The 23,317-nt window shown below is 41.1% G+C and overlaps 1 protein-coding gene across 3 annotated transcripts in view; it reads left to right on the top strand.

The window, feature by feature from the left end:
• CPVL (carboxypeptidase vitellogenic like) overlaps window positions 1-23,317 on the top strand; it is a 129,519-nt gene that overhangs the window by 79,251 nt on the left and 26,951 nt on the right. For all 3 annotated transcript variants that reach the window (XM_036074485.2, XM_078059406.1, XM_036074488.2), the window contains one exon: window positions 18,615-18,797. In XM_036074485.2, the coding sequence (XP_035930378.2) occupies window positions 18,615-18,797 (183 nt within the window). The remainder of the gene's footprint in view (window positions 1-18,614; window positions 18,798-23,317) is intronic.

The following is a 23,317-nucleotide window of genomic DNA, read 5'->3' as shown; positions in this document are numbered from 1 at the left end:
ATCCATGTAGCTACGTATCAGTACTCATTCCTTTTTATTTTCAAATAATATTTCATTGTATTGATATGCCCCATTTTATTCATCCATTCATAAGTTATTCCCACTTTCTGACTATTATGAGTAACGCTGCCGTGAGCAGAACACATAGAGAATAAAACGTGAAAACAAGCAAAAATAAATAATATATTATTTTGAGATACATGCATAAGAAGTAAAACTTTTTTTCAAAAGTAGGGAAATTCTAAACCTAAACCTCAGGATAGTGGTTCTCTCTGTGGGGTAGACAGAGGGTTGGGACAGGGAAGTACTGTGGGTAGATTTACTGATCCTGGTAACACACTGGTTCTTAGGGTGACTGGTGCATTTGTGAATGTCTGCTTATATTATGCTTCCTAACCTACAGATACAGTATAATATATTCTTTGACATATATATAGTATATATAATATATATATATAGTATACATGTATATATAGTATACATAATTTTGAAGGAGGCAGACTGTGCTTTGCAGAGATTTAACTGACCATGTTTTGAGCATGTGGACTGCTTAATATGGCCATGCCTTTTAAACTCCCTCAGCATATGACAGAGATTTGCAAGGGATTATAAGGGAGACAAAGACACTTATCTACTCTCACAGAGAATTCCATCAATTTTACTCACGGGGAGACATTGATTACATAATCCAAAATAGTAGGTAATTAAAATAATCTTTTTCTACCTCACCTTATATGCCCATTAGTGGGCAATAAATTTACCTTACAAATCATATTCTATTCCAGCTCCCTGATATTTCGTGTTAAGGTGTGTTCAGTGTCAGGTGTCAAGCTGCCTAGGATTTAAATTTTCCCTCTCACTCCCTAATCTGTAAAATCCTATTTGTCTCATAGATAATAAGCATAATAATGGCAGCCATGTTACCTTCTTATTCACCACCCTATGCAGGGCACCTAGCACAGTGTCTGACACGTAGTAGGCACTCAATAAACTTTAATGATGAAAGACTTGTCACGGTGGGGGTGGGGGTGCGAGGGTGGCTCAGTTGGTTAAGCATCTGCCTTCGGCTCAGGTCATGATCCCAGGGTCCTGGGATCAAGCCCCGCATCGGACTCCCTGCTCAGCAGGGAGTCTGCTTCTCCCTCTCCCTCTGCCTCTCCCCCCGCTGATGTGCACTCTCTCTCTCTCTGTGTGTCAAATAAATAAATAAATAAAATCTTATTTAAAAAAAGAAGTAATTGTCATGGGAAAAATAAAATAATGTCAAAAGGCTTGATAGAGAATAGATGTTGCCTAATACATTTTACTTCCTTTAATTTGCCCTTCTCCTACCATTCTGAAACTGCACTTCCACTCTGGCTATAGTATACGTTGCTCCTTTGGCTTTAGAAGCACCTGGGGAGCCTCAATAAAAAAAAAAAAACCCAAACCTAATCATCACCCACTCCACCAAAGGTTCTGATTTACTTGCCTGGTATAGCGCCTACCACATAGTAGTGTGAATAAATGTGGAAGGAAAGGAGGGAGAAAAAGGACAGAATGACAGAAAAAAGACAGGAGGTTTGTTCATTTATACCATAGCTGTCTTTACAATAAACTCAGATTTGATTTTAGTAACTGCAGGTAATTCACCAGTCTGATTACCATTGATTACGTGTATTATGTTCCTTTCTCTTTAAGCAGCATTTTTTAAAAACAAAAACAAATACACTCTCATACATTGATTATAAGATGTATCTTGACTTTTAAAATAATAAAATGTGGTAGGGAGTGGAAAGGGTCTCTCTAAAATCTAGGAAATGCACCCCTTGCTCCATAAGAGCTATTGGCTTTGAATAGCCTGTTCTTTGTAATGCTCCATGCCCTGGTCCTTTAGTCCTTTCTGATAAAGAAGTTACACTGTTCTGGTGATGATTCTTGTTAAAAAATTTTTTTGAATATGTTTTTAACCTCCCTTTCTCTATCTGGTTATAGTTCTTGCCTTCCCAAAAATATATGAGCTATATAAGTGTACATGAGAGAGAGAGAGAGAATGTGAGTGTGTGTGTGTGTGTGTGTGTATTTCCTGTGTGAAACCATTATTTCAACCAACAGGAGCTATAGTTCTATATATACCTAAAGGCCATTTGGATCAAAAGCAAAGCCTTGTCCTTGGATTTGAAGTTGCTTCTGTTGCTAAGTTGTTTGGAAGGCCACTGCAAATTCAGGAGGTACCATCTCCAAATGCCAGATCCTACCTCCACGTGCTTATACTTTTAAAGGTTGAATTGTCCTAGGGTAGGGCTTAGTTTGTGGTGTTTAAAAGTTCATCTTGTCAGGAAATTGTAAATATAAAGTTACCTTTCCCTGTCATTTCTCATTCTGCAGCTCATTAAATTTCAGCTAATTGCATCTTCAAAATTCAGGATCTTAATGTTTCTCAGCTTTACCACCAGAGCAAAATCTTAACACCCAGGTCGTTAAGAGTTCTCTTTACTTATCCCAGGCTATCAGAAGATCTTCCTTTAGAAATGGGCAGTTCCTGATTAATGAATGTGACTTAGAAGTTTGAAAGGTAAATATTTCTAGTAAATCTAACTCATTTTAGTGGTCATTCTAATTGCTTGTGGCATTTTCCTTAATGACATCTTCTGATGGTAAAATGGCAGTCATGGCCAGGAAACGAGATTTGACAAATGACAATTTCTAGCATACAAGAAAACTCGGAATGCTTAAATAGGTCTGATTCTTCAACTTTTTAGGTGGACTCTAAGCTTCCATCAAAGCACGATGGGAAGAGTCTGGCTTTGTTGACTCTAAGCTGACGTGATCACTGGATGCTCCCTCCCTTACAAACCCTTTGAAGACAATGAAGGGATGTCAGGGCCATTCTATGAAAAACTTGTGGGAGGAGGAAGTAGCTCCCAGTGAAGCCTAACTAAAGAGAGGGAAGCTAATCCTGGGACATTTGTTTTATGTAATCATAGCCTATAGAAAAGCAACCGCCACTTTATAGGCAAATAAAAATAGCATACATCTGAAAACGAATTTCTATTGCAGACTTCCTTATGAATTCATTTTACCTGTTTCAGTTATAATCCAAGCACAAACAAGAGTGGCATTCATTTTTTTTTATGAACTGACTTCAACTGGGCTTCTTTAATTTTTAAGCATTTCGATGAAGAAAGGGGAAAGAGAATACCCATAAATTATGCAACAGACTTTGATTTCACCCAAATCTGCCATGCTTCTGACACCTTTTCTTGTTTGTCCTTTAAATTTGCGTTGGGATGAAAGGTTCGAATGAGAACCAGCACGTATTTTTATTTTCTCTTACTTATTTCTTTAAGCTGTTTGAAAATATATTCTGTGTGAATTGGTTTGTTTTCAGTTGCTTTGCCTGGGGAGCACCGTCATCGTTTTGCGAGGGCTTTATTTTGTTGTCGTGTGGTGCTCAAAACATTAGAAGGTATGTTTGTGATTTATGGCAACAGGAAACGTAGAATTTAATCCAGAGTCACCCAAATATGGCAGGGTGAGGGCGGTATGAGGAGAAAGATAATAAATGGCCATACCATTTGCCAGGTAGACTCCATGGATCTCAAAATCAATATGCTGAGAAATGCATATTTAAATCCAGTTGCTATGAACGCCAACTGCTATGAATACAGGCAATTATATCAGTTGAGTTTACGTTGAAAAGATAAATAGGGAAAGAGTGGGGAGAATTGTCCTTTCCAGATCCAGTGAGGAGTGTCTCTTGTGCAATAACCATCACCACACTGCAGTAGTTTCTCCATCTTTCGTCCTCACGCTGTAGTATGATAGGAGAAGGTGCCAAACACTGACACAAATGTTATGAAACACCGGACTGTGGGAAACCAGGGTGTGCCCACCACCATCCTCTGGGGAGTGGGAGGAAAATAGTAAAGTCTTTAATTTTTTTAATTTAAAAAAAAAGAAAATTACAAAAAAAAAGGTCTACAAATTTTAATAGATGGATTGGCACTGGGCGCCTATTTGATCTCTATACATAGAGATCAAATATAGAGTCACATATTTAGCTAGGATGGAGCCAGAATGCCCAAACCCAGTGTTTTGGTTTTTCTAACCTTCGCCATCATCATTTGAGCCCATTGGCCACAGAATCTGACTCCAGGTTTAGTGCTTTTTCCACTAGAGTTTCCTCTTCTTCCATCTGAGTATGACTTAATTCAGTGGCAGCTGACCTGGTCTATCAGTCCAAAAGGGGAGGCCATGTTCGCACGCTTGCCGCTGCCTGAGGAAACCACAGTTACAGCCCCTGGGGCTCTTCCAGAGCCGTGGCGTCACTGGATTGGCCTGCCCTGCTCTGTGGAAGTTGCCCAGTCACACCCCTGCCATGGGTCAATCGGTGCCGTCAACCTGATTATTATGAGCAACTCCCACGTCTTGTCACTGGGTACCAGTCTACAGGGTTCCTGTGCTGAGTGACATGTGACTGGATGAAAACTGGAAACTTCAACCAGGCTTTTTGAAAGAAGAGCAGGGCAGGCACCCTGACCTCTTGTGTCTTGACTCTCCTTTGTCTCCCTGGGCTCCGTTCACTCTGAATATTCATGTCTGTTTCTTCATCCTCTTCAGAGTCCTCATATTTATTACAGTGATTTGCACAATCCTTTTGAGCCTATTCTCTGGAAAAAATAGGCAAAAAGTGCTTTACTTACCAAACAAGGGGGAGTTACGTTTTTGGAAGAAAAAAAACAAACCAAAAAAAACCCCAAACTAATTGCAAGCTCCTGGAGTGGCTTTGATGGAATATCACTATTGAGAGTATGGGGAAGAGAGTCTTGCATGTAACTGATACCAGGTTTCTCTGTGTAGGTGAAAACATAAAGAGCACAGAGCATCAGTGAGACTATTTATTTATTTTTTTAATTTGGTAAGGACAAGGGAGCTGTATGACCAGGTACATGTCTTCTCTCATGAGGACATCAGCCTGGTTGGAAACTTTTCACTAACTTTGCTGCTCACCTGGGGACTGAAGAAAACAGACGAATTAGACTTTTAGAAGTGGCTTTTCTGGTTCCTTGGATGAGTCCCTAATTACTCTTAGTCTTCTAATATAAAAGGCAAAGTAATCCTCATTTGCAGAGAACTAGAACTTTCTCAGGCTGGAAGGGAAGTTTGTCATGGGAGAAGAGAAAGCTGACGGGTTGACCTGTGTCGAAGGCCAGCCAGAATCCAGAGTGGACTGTACCTTGCTGAGTGCTCTACTCACGGGGTAGTGGAGGGCCTCCCTTCCCACTGTTTGTGTTCCTTTGGGACCTTCTGAGCACTTCCTTTTTTTTTTAAAGATTTTATTTATTTATTTGACAGAGACAGACACAGCGAGAGAGGGAACACAAGCAGGGGGAGTGGGAGAAGGAGAAGCAGGCTTCCCGCTGAGCAGGGAGCCCGATACGGGACTCGATCCCAGGACCCTGGGATCATGACCTGAGCCGAAGGCAGACGCTTAACCCACTGAGCCACCCAGGCGCCCCTTCTGAGCACTTCTAAATTGATGCCTGTTGAGGTTGTTGGGCATTTCTCCTATGGCAGACCACCCCGCTCTCTGTTGATCCTTGAGATAGCTTCAGCAGGGAGGTCATTTCCTTGCCCTTCCCGCGCAGAAGGGAGGGCAAGCCCCAGTAACACTGCACAGTGTCAGGGCCTCCACTTCCCTTTTTTCCCCTCTCAGAATCCTTGGTGGACCCACTCAGATCTATAGCAATGCTCTTTATTTTTGAACTTGAGTGACAGGGATGTCGAGGAGCGGGCAGCTGGAAGGATACTTGATGGCAAAGGGTTTTCTACAGCTCCTATCTATTGCCAGAATAACTGAGACTCTAGGGACAACTCCCACTCCTGCACATGGACTGTTTTCCAGTTTCCTGAGTCCGGCTCAGTGAACTGCAGATTGCTCCTTTCGGAGTGGCTGTCCTTGGAAGTTGTGTCTATCATTTGGCAACTGTTGACAAAGGGACAGATTTTCTTTGCAGGATCTACCAAACCCAAGGTATACATGGCTGATGTCCAAGAGAAATATAATACAAGCCACATATGTGGTTTTAAATTTTCCAGAAGGAACATTAAAAATATGTAAAGAAACAGGTGAAATTAATTTTAATAACATTTTCGTTAACCCAGTATACCCAAAATATTATATCTACATGCCATCAATATTAAGAAATTATTGAGATATTTTACATTCTTTTCTTTGTAGGAAGTCATCAAAATCCAGTGTGAATCTTAGACTGATAGCACATCTCAGTTTGGACTAGCCATGTTCCAAGTGCTCACTAGGCCCGTGTGGCTGGTGGCTACTATATTGATTAGTGCAGGTCAATACCTGTAGACTTAATTATTATAAATTACAGTATTTTTTATTTCTTCCATGGGGCTGTTTCTTGTTGGTTGGGTTGAGTGCAAATGTATACTCACTAATGAAGTTCATTTAATAATGTGGGAAAGGAAAGAATTGGCTCCCTGGCCTCCCTTTCAGTAGAGTAATAACATTGGCAAGCATGAGACAGTCTTTGGAGATGACCCTTGGTGTGACCTTAAAGCTGGCATTCTGAGAACCAGGGAGGACAGTTCCTCTCTGGAGAGACTCGTCTGGGAAATGGACAGGCCTGCTCCTGGGGCAATTTCAGTTCCTTAAATCCAGTTATTGTGAGGAGGGTCAGAGGAGACTCTTAAGAGGTTAGGGAATCAGAAAAGGGCTCTGAGGGCAGGCCCTGAAACAAGAAGCCAAGCAAAAACTCCCCTCGAGTGGGCCCCTATGACTTTTCTATTCCAACTGGAGGAAATATATTATTCTGGGTCATTATTAGAAGTAATTTTAAGTGTGCTATTCTAGTTAAATTTCTAGTAGTTAAATTTTCTTTCAAAGAGCCTTGGGTTGCAGTGATGGCTTACTGGATCCTTTTCAAGTTGGCTTTGCTTCTTGTTCCCCTCTAAAAGCAACTGAATTATTTAGAGTTAAGTTGCAAGTAAGCAGGAATAATTTTCTTTGGCCAAAAGACATTATTTGTATAATCGCTGGATGCTCACTCCAACTTGTTTCTCCACTTTCGTTTTTCTTTACTCGTCTTGGCATAACCAGCTGGTGGGGGAATGGCAGGCACATGGGGGTGTTTATTCTAAGTTCATTTTCCCTCTTTCTTTGTCTTCCCTTCTCCTTAAACTTGAAAGCAGAATATGTCCCTTTTGAAGAACAGCTTGGTTGCAGAAGTGACTACTGTTTCATTCAGTGGTTGTGTTATTTTCCCACCAGCCTTCTCTAGGCAGGCCCTGAGGACTCCGGCTTCCTGCATTACAGCCCTGTCTCCCTGCAGAATCACCAGGAAGAAGTAGGGCCAAAAGTGCAAGCAATGGGCAACTGGGACTGAGGCATTGTCCGTGAAAGGATAATAGCTCTGCCTGCAGTCGCCAACATTCTGGAACATTATCCTCCACAGCTGAAATTCAGTTTCTCTTTTGCAGTCGAGCTTTTGGGAAACCCTCGGGAATTGCCCTAGGTTGAAGTGGATATTAGTGAAGTTAATTCTCTTCTGTTCAGGAGAAAGGCACCGGTGGGTCATGCTAATTGCCTCAGGCAGAAAGAACTCCCGGCTACATTGGGGTTTGTAATAGAAGAATGATAAGTAAGGCAGCCAGAAGAGGAAGTGTGGAGGGCTGCTTTGTGGGAGTTTCATTGATTTAGCATCTGTAGGGAAAGCTTCTTTTTTAAAAGAAAAAAATTTTTTTTGATTAGTGCACAGGAGAACATTCAAAACTAAGACAGATAACGGCCAACTGGGACCACTGTGCAGCCTGGAATAGTGTAGGCTGCTGTTCAATCATTTCCCCAAACAGGAAACCACAAAATGTTAGAGATTAAGGTCACTAGATCATTGGGAAAAGAGCATAACTTTGTCTGCAAAGTATTATGATGGATTGTAAATGGGCCAAATATAAGCATAAATCTCTCATCTAAAAAATGCAACAACAAAAATCCAGCCTCCTCGCAAAAGCACAGTTTGCTTTCCTGTCGTACTGAGAGACCAGAGCCCCCTTTGGCGGCATTTCAGTAATTTTCCTAATAAGTAGAGGAGTAGTGGGGGAAGCAGAGAGAAAAGCTTTGTGTTCTGTGGGTAACACGTGTGTTTCAGTTTGGGTTTTTAAAAAAAAAAAAAAAGCTAAGGTTTAGATCAGTAAGTGGCCCTCACATGATTTATTTTCAGTCTTATGCTTTTCTACTGGTGACAGCGAAAATATATTGAAATCAGACTCATATACCTTTCTGCCCTAAATCCTTTCTTTCAAGTATTCAGTTGTACAGCCACCATGAAAAGCACAGATGTCTTTTTTCCCCTTTGAGTATCATGTGCGACCCCCTAAATTACTTGAGGTCAGAATCTGACTTTGGGGAGGGGCGGGGTATTTTCAGGTGAGTCTGCAGGTAAACTGGTCTGTGGCTGTTTTGGGTAATGGTTGGTTGCTTTATATCTGCCTGGAAAATATTTACCCTTCAGAGGTGTGCATTGTGTAAAATAAGGTTAATTATCATCTGATTCTGTTCATCAGGTCTTTACTAGGGAGAGGTTTTCTTGCTGAGAGAGTTAAATCCATGAAGAAAAACTGATGTATATATATCTAGAACCTGAAAAGTTTCTGGTTTAAAATGTTAAAATGACTAGATTTTAGAAAGATTTAAGTGGAACTGACTTTTTCGTTGACCCCTCTTTTAGGAGAACTTAGAGACGAAAGAGTAAATGTTCCTCTCCTCTTCTAATTATTAGAAGAATTTTGGAAAGTTAAAAAAAAAGTCTGGAGTGTTAGGAGGATAGGAGTCACACCTTTTCATATCTGTTCCCTGGGTGTCTAGTCCTCAGGCTCTCCATGAATATTTACTATTGAATAAGTAGAGATTTCCCAGGAGCAGATTAAACAAGCCAACAAACAAAACACACTCCATATATAAGTGAGCATGTACTCTTTCCTCCAACTCAGACAAAAGGCCACTTCCCTTCCATTTTTCAATGGAAGTGAAATTCAGCTGCCTGTGGATCCAGGAAGGAAAGGAAATAAATGAATAGAGTTGGATTGAGACCTGTTGATCTTTCTTTTTTACCGATGACAAAGACAGATACAGAGAAATATTTTCCTCTTCTAAGACAAACAATAGCATAAGCACTGAGTCGATGACAGGTGCCCTTGCACCTCTGTCAGGGGGGACACTGAGGAAGGGGTGGGGCTGGCCTGAGGGGGACAGCCACTGCCTGGGGTTAGCTCACTGTGGGTGAGTGGAAATCCAGGCAAGGCTTGGTCAGATCTCCCAGTAGTTCAGTGCCAGCATCTAATTGGAAAAGCAGCAGCAACACCATATAGACCACGTGAGCGTCTATCTGCAAGCTGAACTCAGGCCTTGAGCAGCCAATTTAAAACCTCTGCATTCCACTACAGGAATGGACTTTTCAGATTTTTCTTGATCAGAAGTAACCACGATATTGATAAAATCCTGCTCTTCAGGTTACAGGATACTTTTGCATCTCACCTCCCATCCAGCCCTCCCTACAATCCCAGAATATAAATAGTCCACTTCACGGAGGACAAAATTAAGTAAGGCTCAGAGCGAGTCAATGACATACCCAAGGTCACTCAGTAAGCCCCGGCCTCGGGACGCTGAGCTGGGGCTGGGGGGCTGGAGCTCAGGCCTTCCGTCTGCACGCATCAGACTATTTTTATGAGCCTCTGCTGTTTGTTTTGTCAAACCAATGAGCTAGTGCAGTTGTACTGGAATTATAACTCTTACTATGACCTAAATCACAATTGTAATTCACAGGTAACATCTTGCTTGGAAATTGTGGAGCTATTTGAATAGCTATGTTGAGCTCTTCAGATGTGTTGATAATAATAATAGCTAGTAGCATTCACTGAGCATTTACTGTGTGCCCAGAATGCAGAGAGCTTTACGTGATTATGTTATGTCATCCCCCCCGGGACCCTCTGTCATAGACGCTTCTCTTCCACCCATTTTACAGATGAGGAAATGGAGCTCTAGACAGATTGAGTAACTTAAGATCATCTTGCTAGTAAGTGGCAGAGTTAGGATTCAAACGTGGCCACAGACTGTGCTCTCAGCTATAAACATTCATCCTTCATTCCATGCTTCTTGCCTGTGGAATTGCAAGTATGGCATAAAGCACCTGTTCGATGTGTTCTTTTGGGGGGCAGTGATTTAGACAGTGAGGCCGTGCAGAAGAGGGGTTAGAAGCACACACTTGGGACTCAAGCAGATCGGAGCTTGACTCTCTACCACCAGTTGCCTCATTTCCCTCTACCTTTGTCTCCTTGCCCCTAAAATGGGATAAATAACACCAGCCTTTTGGGGGTGTTGTGAAATCATGGATGTACAATGCTTAGTACAGTTCTTCCAGCAGAGGAAGAATGAGAGCATTCTGCTGTGATTCAGAAAATGTCCTTTTAAAACCGATACTCTTTACCATACTTTTCTGTCAGTTAAGTATGGGGAAATTCCTTGCAATCTTGAATCCCAGGCTTCAAAACTAAAAGTTCCATTACAAGAGTAATTTATAAACTTATGGCTCTGACTACCAAGAAAAGATTGCTGAGATACCGTGCCCAACGTGTGTAAAATTAGTAGTGAAAGGCATGTTATTTCAGGTGTTTGAATAGATGGAGTTCAGGTTTATCCTGGCTGGATTTCCCCCTACTGTAGGCCTTTTCTGGAAGAGTGAGATTGGCAACTGAGTATTTGACACGAAAGTACCATCTGCATATTCTGAAGGCTTATTTTAGAAGAAGGGCTTTATTGAGTCTTCCAAGTCATTTTCCAGTCATCAACCTACTTGAGAAGGAGGAGGACCTAACACGCACCAAACTCCTAATTTGCGTCAGGCACCATGCTAGCAACTCTGTGCACAGTATCTCATTTACTCTCACTACAATGAGATGTAGGTCTTCCCATCTTCATGTCCAGAAAAGGGAACGCAGCCCGTGGAGGCTAAGCCACATGTCCAGGGGTTCCCAGTTACTGCATGCTGGGTCCTGGGTGACAACGGGTCCATTCACTGGTATAGGAGTTTGGATTTCATGCTTTCAGCAACAGAAACAACTGGGCTCACTCAAAGCATAAAAGGAATTGATCAGAAGATGTGATAGGTCACAGAATTCACGGAAAAATTGAAGACCCGGAGTGAGGAAAGATTGAGACCAAGGAAAATTCTGGGGATCCAGGTAGGAAAGCTAATGGGCAGACTCATCAGGGAACCCTATGTCCCTCTGCCCACAGTTCAGATTTTATGAAAAGAGCATTTGAGTACCCTAGCTTAGGATAGATGCTCATCCCGTGCACGGAGGAGGCAGGGTATTGCGATTGACAGCCTCCACTAAGGCTGGATCCATTGAGGGTGTGGGAGTCCTGTTATCAGGGGAAGGGAGAGTGGACCTAGGCAGGCCAAAGCAATCGATGATCAACATATAGCATTATAGAAAACTTTTAGAAAGTGCAATTGATTCTACCCAGTAAGTGTCAATACCATTCATGGGAGGCCAGGCCCTGCGCAAGGCTGCAGGCAGAACAAGCGCTAGGAGAGCCCCGTCCTCAGGGAGCCAATGCTGTATTAGAAGAATTTTGGAAAGTTAAAAAAAAAGTCTGGAGTGTTAGGAGGATAGGAGTCACACCTTTTCATATCTGTTCCCTGGGTGTCTAGTCCTCAGGCTCTCCATGAATATTTACTATTGAATAAGTAGAGATTTCCCAGGAGCAGATTAAACAAGCCAACAAACAAAACACACTCCATATATAAGTGAGCATGTACTCTTTCCTCCAACTCAGACAAAAGGCCACTTCCCTTCCATTTTTCAATGGAAGTGAAATTCAGCTGCCTGTGGATCCAGGAAGGAAAGGAAATAAATGAATAGAGTTGGATTGAGACCTGTTGATCTTTCTTTTTTACCGATGACAAAGACAGATACAGAGAAATATTTTCCTCTTCTAAGACAAACAATAGCATAAGCACTGAGTCGATGACAGGTGCCCTTGCACCTCTGTCAGGGGGGACACTGAGGAAGGGGTGGGGCTGGCCTGAGGGGGACAGCCACTGCCTGGGGTTAGCTCACTGTGGGTGAGTGGAAATCCAGGCAAGGCTTGGTCAGATCTCCCAGTAGTTCAGTGCCAGCATCTAATTGGAAAAGCAGCAGCAACACCATATAGACCACGTGAGCGTCTATCTGCAAGCTGAACTCAGGCCTTGAGCAGCCAATTTAAAACCTCTGCATTCCACTACAGGAATGGACTTTTCAGATTTTTCTTGATCAGAAGTAACCACGATATTGATAAAATCCTGCTCTTCAGGTTACAGGATACTTTTGCATCTCACCTCCCATCCAGCCCTCCCTACAATCCCAGAATATAAATAGTCCACTTCACGGAGGACAAAATTAAGTAAGGCTCAGAGCGAGTCAATGACATACCCAAGGTCACTCAGTAAGCCCCGGCCTCGGGACGCTGAGCTGGGGCTGGGGGGCTGGAGCTCAGGCCTTCCGTCTGCACGCATCAGACTATTTTTATGAGCCTCTGCTGTTTGTTTTGTCAAACCAATGAGCTAGTGCAGTTGTACTGGAATTATAACTCTTACTATGACCTAAATCACAATTGTAATTCACAGGTAACATCTTGCTTGGAAATTGTGGAGCTATTTGAATAGCTATGTTGAGCTCTTCAGATGTGTTGATAATAATAATAGCTAGTAGCATTCACTGAGCATTTACTGTGTGCCCAGAATGCAGAGAGCTTTACGTGATTATGTTATGTCATCCCCCCCGGGACCCTCTGTCATAGACGCTTCTCTTCCACCCATTTTACAGATGAGGAAATGGAGCTCTAGACAGATTGAGTAACTTAAGATCATCTTGCTAGTAAGTGGCAGAGTTAGGATTCAAACGTGGCCACAGACTGTGCTCTCAGCTATAAACATTCATCCTTCATTCCATGCTTCTTGCCTGTGGAATTGCAAGTATGGCATAAAGCACCTGTTCGATGTGTTCTTTTGGGGGGCAGTGATTTAGACAGTGAGGCCGTGCAGAAGAGGGGTTAGAAGCACACACTTGGGACTCAAGCAGATCGGAGCTTGACTCTCTACCACCAGTTGCCTCATTTCCCTCTACCTTTGTCTCCTTGCCCCTAAAATGGGATAAATAACACCAGCCTTTTGGGGGTGTTGTGAAATCATGGATGTACAATGCTTAGTACAGTTCTTCCAGCAGAGGAAGAATGAGAGCATTCTGCTGTGATTCAGAAAATGTCCTTTTAAAACCGATACTCTTTACCATACTTTTCTGTCAGTTAAGTATGGGGAAATTCCTTGCAATCTTGAATCCCAGGCTTCAAAACTAAAAGTTCCATTACAAGAGTAATTTATAAACTTATGGCTCTGACTACCAAGAAAAGATTGCTGAGATACCGTGCCCAACGTGTGTAAAATTAGTAGTGAAAGGCATGTTATTTCAGGTGTTTGAATAGATGGAGTTCAGGTTTATCCTGGCTGGATTTCCCCCTACTGTAGGCCTTTTCTGGAAGAGTGAGATTGGCAACTGAGTATTTGACACGAAAGTACCATCTGCATATTCTGAAGGCTTATTTTAGAAGAAGGGCTTTATTGAGTCTTCCAAGTCATTTTCCAGTCATCAACCTACTTGAGAAGGAGGAGGACCTAACACGCACCAAACTCCTAATTTGCGTCAGGCACCATGCTAGCAACTCTGTGCACAGTATCTCATTTACTCTCACTACAATGAGATGTAGGTCTTCCCATCTTCATGTCCAGAAAAGGGAACGCAGCCCGTGGAGGCTAAGCCACATGTCCAGGGGTTCCCAGTTACTGCATGCTGGGTCCTGGGTGACAACGGGTCCATTCACTGGTATAGGAGTTTGGATTTCATGCTTTCAGCAACAGAAACAACTGGGCTCACTCAAAGCATAAAAGGAATTGATCAGAAGATGTGATAGGTCACAGAATTCACGGAAAAATTGAAGACCCGGAGTGAGGAAAGATTGAGACCAAGGAAAATTCTGGGGATCCAGGTAGGAAAGCTAATGGGCAGACTCATCAGGGAACCCTATGTCCCTCTGCCCACAGTTCAGATTTTATGAAAAGAGCATTTGAGTACCCTAGCTTAGGATAGATGCTCATCCCGTGCACGGAGGAGGCAGGGTATTGCGATTGACAGCCTCCACTAAGGCTGGATCCATTGAGGGTGTGGGAGTCCTGTTATCAGGGGAAGGGAGAGTGGACCTAGGCAGGCCAAAGCAATCGATGATCAACATATAGCATTATAGAAAACTTTTAGAAAGTGCAATTGATTCTACCCAGTAAGTGTCAATACCATTCATGGGAGGCCAGGCCCTGCGCAAGGCTGCAGGCAGAACAAGCGCTAGGAGAGCCCCGTCCTCAGGGAGCCAATGCTGTATGTACCACAGCTGCTTCATCAGGGGCACTCCCTACCACAGAAGTGAGGCATCTGTCACCAGCTGAATAACAGTCTTGTACACATCCTTGTCCAGAGAGCCACAGTGAGAAATGACTGAGAGATGTCACCAGAGTTGGACGAACAGACCGAGGTTGTTTCTGAACCAGAGATGTGAACTGTGTCTCCTACTCAACCAACCCTCCATTCCCAGAGGCTTTTGGTAGCACTAAACATTTAGCTGTGGGGCATCAGGAAATGTCTGTGAGGTGATTTCAAAGCTGGTTTGAAGGAATTTAGCTCTTTTTCTTAAGGAGTTCTAGGTAGGAGTTTGGAAGTCTGAGATCTCGGAAACATTCTGGCACCTCACTGAGTCCCAATTTCCTTAACAGTTAAGTAGAGGCAGACGTTGTAATTCCTCTCGTCCTGACCTCGTGAAGCAGTACGAGAATAAAGCCATACGTACAAGAAAGCACTTGGGAAGGTAAATAACAAAAATGCTTTTCTCACCTCTGCCTTTTGACCGAACAAACAAACAATGCTTGTAATCCAGTCACCTCCTACCATTTCTAATAAATGCTTGAATTCTGGAATGGGCTTTTAAGATCATCTACAAACAAACTAGTTAGGCTATTTACCTAGTTGTCATGAAAATCGAGAGCTGGTAATATTTGAGTTAATACAAATTATTCCTCAGTAAAGACCCACCTTTTGCCAACCAAGGTTCCCAACCTCTTAGTGTTATTATTTTACTATTTTCTCATTATAAAAATATCCTAATTACATTTACCACCCCCAAAAAAACCCCTAGAAAACAGTCAAGTCAAAACAAATCATCCATATTTTAGCTACCTTAACTGTTAGTATTTTGATGTATTCTTTTCCCAAGTTTGAAGCATCTTTTTGAAAATGTTATAGAGTACAAACAGTGGAATCATGGTCTTCATTGATTTTTTAATGTTATTTTTCCATGTCTTCACAAAACCATCAATTTCACCAAGCTAACCGGTCAGACCTCCAAGTAGTAAAAGAAAAAAAAAAATCTCTAAAGGGAGTGCCTTTGCTGTTTAATTGAGGCTTCACAGCTGTCCAGGAAGGAAAGTGAGGAAACTGGGGGTTTCGGGGGGCTGCCTGGTGTTGTCACTGCAAACCACCTCCATCCAACCAGTCTTTCCCTTCTGCCTTGTTTTGTTACAGTCCTTACTGAGAAGACAAGGGTAGCTGAAAGCTGCATTCATTTCTGTCTCCTCCTCTCTGTCTTTAGATCTTGTTGCCTAAAATACCAGCAAGCCTCAGGGAGAGGTTTGCCCCAGACTGTCCCAGGGTTAGCCTGAAAGCCCTGCCTCCTGGGAAACTCCTCAGGCCAGGCTGACTGGGGCAGCTGGTCACCCCACCAGGAGGAAGTGGAGGAAATATATGCAGATCCTTCATAACTGGACAGCTCGTCAGGGCTTAGGCTTTGTACTGGAACCTCTCTGACTACCAGGACGTGGGTTCGGGACCACCCACCCCTAAGCTCCACCCTCCTGACTCCTCGGCTCACTGTCACTGGATCCTGGGATCTCTCTTCCCACTCACCCAGCCCTAAAGGCAACAGAGATATTCCTGTCAGGGCTGATGAGAGTAAATGTGACATTTAGATAAAAATAAAAGCTCTGGAATTCTTATATTTAATGCTGGCAGCCTTAAATGCCAGCTTTGAAATCACCTCGCTTGATCATTAATCTGATTTCTTTTCTTTCTTTCTTTTTTTTTTTGCATCTGACTTATGTGCCCTTTAGAAGTTAAAAATGTGTTCCTTGCTTTAAGAAGATTTCCATTTGTAGCCAGAAGTAGGCCTTCTACACATCACATGCACAAAATTATGCAGTTCAGCCCTTCACTGCCTCGTTCCAGAGAGTTAGTGCTCTTGTTTGTGATGAGTCTTGAATAACAAGGGGCACAGCTCAGGGATGGACTTCATTTCAATTCAGTCCAACGAACATGTACTCTACTACTGTACAAATAAGCCCGTTTTTGCCATACCCTGTGGATTTGCATCCCTGAAAGATAAAAGATTCAAATCAATTTCAAAATATACTGATGATAGTAAGGTAGCTACAAGAGACACTCAGAAAGATGTGAGCTTCATTTAGTGGCCACGGAGTGGAAAACAACCAGATGTACTTGCGTATTTGCTAGTTAATCAGCATCTTTTCATGGAATTCTATAAGAGGAATTACTTTATAGATGATTATCTTTGTTAATCAGGCCTTCCTCAATTGGTGGACGATTTAAGCCTTGTTCGCTGGTACAGATCATGGGTAATTGTTTCCATACTGTTGGCAAAACAGCTGTAGGAGTTTTGCATGGGCCATAAGTACCCAAGGTCTTTGAGGCAATTTCTTTGTATAAACAATGCAAATTTTTATTGCTAGAGTTGAATTGAGTTTTTTAAAGAGGCTTTAAATCGATCAGGAGTTTTCCCTTTGGGTTTCTGCTTAGGAGAGCGGAGGTGGTGATGGTGATGGGGTAACATAAAAGATCCCAGGCTCCGGCCGCAGAGGCCCAGGGCTCTTTCATCTTAGGCTGAATCCTGGCCCACTGCTGCTTGAGGATTTGGAGTGTGTAAAAGTCCTGGGCTGTTTAATTATGTGCAAGCCTTTTAAGAAGCCTACACCAGGAAGGCAGAGATGGAAACATATGTAGTGAAACATTTTATATCCAATTTGAGGATTCAACCAAAGGTCTTCACTTGAGCGAAACCAGAACTTCCAAGTAGATCAAAGGTAGCATGGAGTTGAGGAAAACCTCTTTGTTGGGGGTTGAGTGACGATGCCTTACGAGAATTAATATCGTGTTAGTTGCATAAAAATAACCTAAGAAGAGTGGAAAACAAAGGAGAATATTATTCAGATTTGTACCACCTAAGTTAACTAACTGTTTTCGTGTTTTTTAAAGTTGTATTCCATATATGTAAACATGTATGCCTACTTTCTACATTCATGATTGTGATATATATTTGACTTTCAGCTTTCATACTTAACAGTATGTGAGAAGTATTTTCCACATTGCTACGTGGTTCAGTGGAACATTTTAAATGGTTTTGCACTATCCCATAGAATTTCTGTACCATAGTTTATTTAACCCCTTCACTAATTATGGAACTTTTAGACTGTGTTTCAGTTTTTTCATTATAACACCCAATGAATATGATTTTATATATATATATATATTTGGGGGGCTTATTTTCATAGAATTCATTCCACAAACTGGGGTTATTGGGACAGAGAGTCTCAGCATTTTCAAATCTTTTTGTTAAAAATGGATCATTGCTTTCCTGAAGAGTAGCGCTGTTTTACACTTCATCAGCACTGGGTATTATCTGAATTCTTTCCCAAGCCAGTTGAATATTGTTTTATTGTTTTTGGAGAAAAGACAGGAGTTGCTTCGGAGTTGTTTCTCCTCTAATATCCACCGCCTTAGCAAAAAAAATAAAAATTGTACTCTAGGAAGAAGAGACATTCCTCATTGTTGACAAGTGGCTATCACATCTAAGAAAAGGAATCCTTGTAAGTGGCACGGCAAACAGAGTTGCCTCCAACAAGAAACAAATCTGAGGCACCTGCTTCTATCCATCTGACTCATAAAATTATAGATGCCACTGTAAAAATCAGTGTTGGAGGAGAGAGCAGTATGGATTAGCAGCTCCTGAGAGAATGCTCAGCTCACCAGCCTGAAAGCTGAGTTAATGAAATGCAGTCTTCACACAAATCCAATGGTGTAGTGTTCCTCGTTCCAGTAAAATGTAACCACAGTCCTCTTCTTGAACATAGCTGTACATCGAAGAGTTATCACTGGATAATACAACACAAATGCTTTTGTAACTGAGAGAAGCCTTTATGCAGATTCCTATGAAGGTTCGAACTTCTGGAAGAATTGCAATGGCTGAGCCAAGGCTTGTGCTGATTTCAGGTTGTTGGTGTGTGCGGCCAACTGGAAGAAAATGACCCCACTTACCTGCTGGGCTGGCCTCTCTTGAGCACAGTATCAGAAAACTTCCCATTACCTTTTCTCTCGTGCACACACTATCTATACCTAGATAGATTACCCGACTTTACCTGCTAAATCCCGCATTTGCCCACAGCTCAGTTTTGTTTCAGGTTCTGATCTACAATGGCCAACTGGACATCATTGTGGCAGCTTCCCTGACCGAGCGCTCTCTGATGGCCATGAAGTGGAAGGGGTCCCAGAAATACAAGCAGGCAGAAAGAAAAGTTTGGAAGATCTTTAAATCCGATAACGAAGTGGCTGGTTATGTGCGGCAGGTGGATGACTTCTATCAGGTATGGAGACACTTCGGGACCTGTAGGTTGTGGGGAAGGGGATGGTGGGATCGAAACGAAAGGCTGAACACCAGTAAGGCATGACTGGCCTACGCCGGGTCAAAGTGTGTCTTCTGCGGCCCTACTTTCCACAGAGCAGAGTGTCTGAGTTCATTAAAGTACATAGTGCTTCATGTGAAACAAGTTGAAAGTTTAGATATTGTTCAGGAGACAAGGTGACAATCAAAAAGGTAATACTCAGCCCAAAAAGGCAAATCATTAATGAGAAGGTTAGTCTATTTGGGGACAAAGGGGAGCTTGAACAAATGACATGAGTTAGATTCAGTATAATCTCTCCTGGCAAATCTGTGCTCACATTTGGGGCTCACACATGAAGCCCCAGGACAAAATCTGTCCATCTGATGCCTCTAGTGTGACCTCCACTTCAGGGGTCAGACGTTGCTCCTGGCCAAGCCTGTCCACTGTGCCTCCAGTCTGCAGGTCTCAGCTCCTCAAGGGTCGGCAGGGCTTTGTTGGTGATTACGTGATGATTACACTGTTTACCTCCAGAAAGTTCTTGGAGAAATTGAGAATGCTTTTGCTTAGTTAGTCAAGAGGAGAAATTTAAGTCTTCTGGACCTGAATTTTTTTTTCCTGCAATTTTTTTATTGGAGGCAACATTGGGACCTTAGTTCTGTAGTTTTGAGTATTTGGAATTACAGCTTTCCAATGCTCGAGCTTTTCATTAGGCAAATCCATGCTCCAAATAAAAATTAATCTCAGAGGCATACTACCTTGAAAGTACTTTGCTTTGGAAAAGTAAATGAGAGTTCACAACAAATTTCATAAGGGTCACTGAGTTGTGATCTGCATTACTCACTTATGTTAGAAGAAATGATAGCTCAAGCAGAAATTATGGGTAGTCTAATGTATGAAGGTACCCTTCCGCCCCCCCCACCCCCACCCATCATTCTAACCATTTAATAACATATATGAAATTTAAATATTGTGCAACATTAATAACCTTGAACAAAGGAAACAGTTGAGAGACATAGTTCTGGGCTCAAGGAAAAGGAAACTCTATGTTGGAAAACTTAAAACATTATAGTTTCTAAATTGAGATAAATTATACCAAAGAATTAAAAACCAGTGCCACAGCAAAGTAAATGAGTCAGAGCAGAAGCAGTTCTGGCAGGACACATGTGAGGTCTGAAAATGAGGCTGGGGAAGGACGGAGAGAGGGGTGTCTGTTGACCTGCAGAGAGATCTGGAGAGGAGACGGTGAGTGCGGTGTCTGCCCTGGGTCTTCTGTAAACTGGAGCATGGGCAGTCTTGGGTTGGGTATTGACTTGAGAAATCACAATAATTGGTTAACTCTGAGATTGATTCCAAAAGATTGGAATCCCTGGACAAGTGGAGGCTCTCCATTTGCAGAAGATATTCTGGACTTCATTTTTGGTATTTATTTTCTGTTTTTAAATAACACAAGTTATATATATATAGCAATTTAAATATGTTTTTTTTAAGAGAAAAGAAAAAGTCAACATTTCGACATCCGAAATTGTCGGATTAATTAATTTTAATTAATTCCTATGTACACAATGTTACATAAATTTTACATGACTTTAACAGTTATATAAGATTGATTCTGCTTCGTTCCTTTCTAAAAATAAACTTATTTGTTGAGTTATAATATAGAAAAATTCACAAATCACAAATGTACAAGTAAATGAATTTTCACAGAGCAAAGATACCCATGTAACCATCACCTAAATAAAGAAATAGAATAGAACTAATGTCCCCACCGTAGTCACTATTCCCCCTTCTTCCCAAGGTAACCACTATTCCTGAGTTCTAATATCCAAGGTTACCTTTGCTAGTTTTGAATTTTTATAAATGGACACATTTTGTATGTACTCTTCGGGACATTTTTGCTTGACTTTATGTTCATGAGATTTATTTACTCTCTTGAATGTAGCAGTTGTTACTTCATTTTCATCACTGTACAGTATTCTAATATATATATGATATTATATGTAATATGTGCTACAATATAATATGAATATTATATATATAATTAATATGATTTTCCTATTCTCCTTTTACATACATTTTTACTTTATTTATTTTGTCATTAAGTGCATACAGCCATAGAATTGTTATACTTCCCTGGTAAATTAAATCAACATTATTCTTATAAAGTGTCCCTTTTTAAGTCTAGTAATGCTTCTTGCCCTAAAGTCTATTTTGTTGATAGTAGTATAACAATGCCAACTTCCTTTTGATTAATGTTTACATGGGACATCTTTTTCAGCTCTTTGTTTTCAATCTTTATCCTTATATTTAAGATGTATCTCTTTTAAGTAGCATATAATTGGGTTTTATATTTCTTTAATAGAGCCTGACAATATTTTTTTAAATGGAATAGTCCATTTACATTTAGTGTAATTACTGATATATTATGTTTAAATCTACTGCTTTACTGTTTGTTTCCTACTCATCTTACTTATTTGTATTTCTCTTTTCTTTATTGCATCCTTTTATATTACTCAAATGTTTTATATCATTTTTGGGTTTTTTCCCCTCTAGAAGCTTGTTATGCTATACATCATTTAATCTTGTTTAATGATTATACTTAAGGGTAAAATATAAATTCTGGACTTACTTAATCCTAATATAAATTAGAATTTTACCACTTTCCAAATAAATGCAAGAACCTTAGATCTTCCTTACCAACTCTCCTGGTTTTGTGTTATCATTAAAAACAAAACAAAAAATTCTGCACACAGTTCGAACACCACAAAACGTTACCTGCATCATGTTACACAGACATGACTTACCCATGTCACTGTGACTTACCCACAAATTGACCCATTCATACCCCTTCAGCCGCTTTCCCATTTCCATGCTTCCGACTGGAATTTTTTTTTTTTTTTTTGCTTAAAAAAAATCCATTATTTATTTTAGTAAAGTTGTGTTGGCAACAGTTTGTTTTTGTTTGTCTGAAAATATCTTTGTGTTGCCTTTAGTTGAGAAGTACATTTTTCATGGAACTGAAGTTTAGCTAGGCAGTTACTGTCTTTCAGCACATAAAAGATACTATTCTGTTGTCCCCTGACTTGCATCACTTCTGATCAGAGGCCAGCTGTCCGTTTTACTGCTGTTGCTTTGGAGGTGATTTCTTCCCCCACCTGACTACTTTTTTTTTTTTAAGATTTTATTTATTTATTTGACAGAGAGAGACACAGTGAGAGAGGGAACACAAGCAGGGGGAGTGGGAGAGGGAGAAGGAGGCTTCCCGCGGAGCAGGGAGCCCAACCCCAGGACCCTGGGATCATGACCTGAGCCGAAGGCAGATGCTGAATGATTGAGCCACCCAAGCGCCCCCCTCCACCTGACTACTTTTAAGATTTTCTCAGTTTTGGGTTTTCAAAAGATTTGACTATGTGTACGTAGCTGTGATTTTAAATACATATGCATATTATGCTTGGGTATCTTAAGCTTTTTGAAACTAAGACTTGATGTCTTTTGTCATTTTTGGAAGATTCTCAATCATTATCCTTTCAAATACTGCTTATGCTCTGTTCTCTCTTTCCTCTCGGTCTAGGACCTAATTATGCAAATGTTAGACTTTTTCATTTCATCCTGTATAGCTTTATTTCCGTTCTTTCTTCTTTCCATTCTTCAGTTTTGATATTTTCTATTTTCTCTTCTAATTTTCTATTCTTCCCTACTACTATTCCGTATATGTTGTTTAGCCCATTTATTTTTTAATTGCAGTAATTATTTTTTTATAGTTCTGGAATTTGTTTCATTCTTTTTTTATAAATCTCAACTCTCATATTATTATCTATTCCTCATCTTGTCACCTGTTTTCTCAAACACATTCATCACATTTATTTTGATGCCTGATTTATTTGACGTCACTGATAACTCTTAGATTTGCATCATCCATCAGCCTGATTCTGTTTTGTTTTTTTATGGTAACTTGATCCTTTGATATGCCTACAAGTTTTCAATGGAATGTCAGACATTATGAAGGTAAACTTGTAGAGACAGTTTGAGTTATTTGCTGATGATGCTTTCCTTCAAAGAGATTTTACTTTGCTTCTGTCAAGCAGTTAGAATAGGGGTCAAGCACTTCTATCACGTCTGGAAATGATTGTATTTAAATCTGTATTTTAGCCTGTCTATTTCCATGGTCCTACATTGACATCTGTAGTGTTAACCAGGGCCAGTACTCTTAGGCAGGCCATGAACACCAATTTTTGTCCCCCCACAGCTCTGTTCAGGTTTCTGGGCTCTTAACTATCATTTTAATAAAGGTTTTGTAGCCAGCTGGCCCCTGAATCAACTATTGCTTTGATGGGGAAAGGACCACAGAAAGTCAGACTCAGCTCGTTGCCCCCTCCTTTACTTTGTAAACATAGCTCCTTGTGGTAAGCAGAATAATGGTTCCCCAAAGAGGCCCCTCTCCTAATCTCTGGAATCTGTGAGTATGTTATGTCATATGGAAGAAAGAATTAAGGCTACATATGGAA

The sequence above is a fragment of the Halichoerus grypus genome, chromosome 12 (genome assembly GCF_964656455.1).
Source record: "Halichoerus grypus chromosome 12, mHalGry1.hap1.1, whole genome shotgun sequence".
In the NCBI taxonomy this organism is placed as follows: domain Eukaryota; kingdom Metazoa; phylum Chordata; class Mammalia; order Carnivora; family Phocidae; genus Halichoerus; species Halichoerus grypus.
The sequence above is the reverse complement of the archived record's forward strand: the minus strand, read 5'-3'. Positions and strand labels throughout refer to the sequence as shown.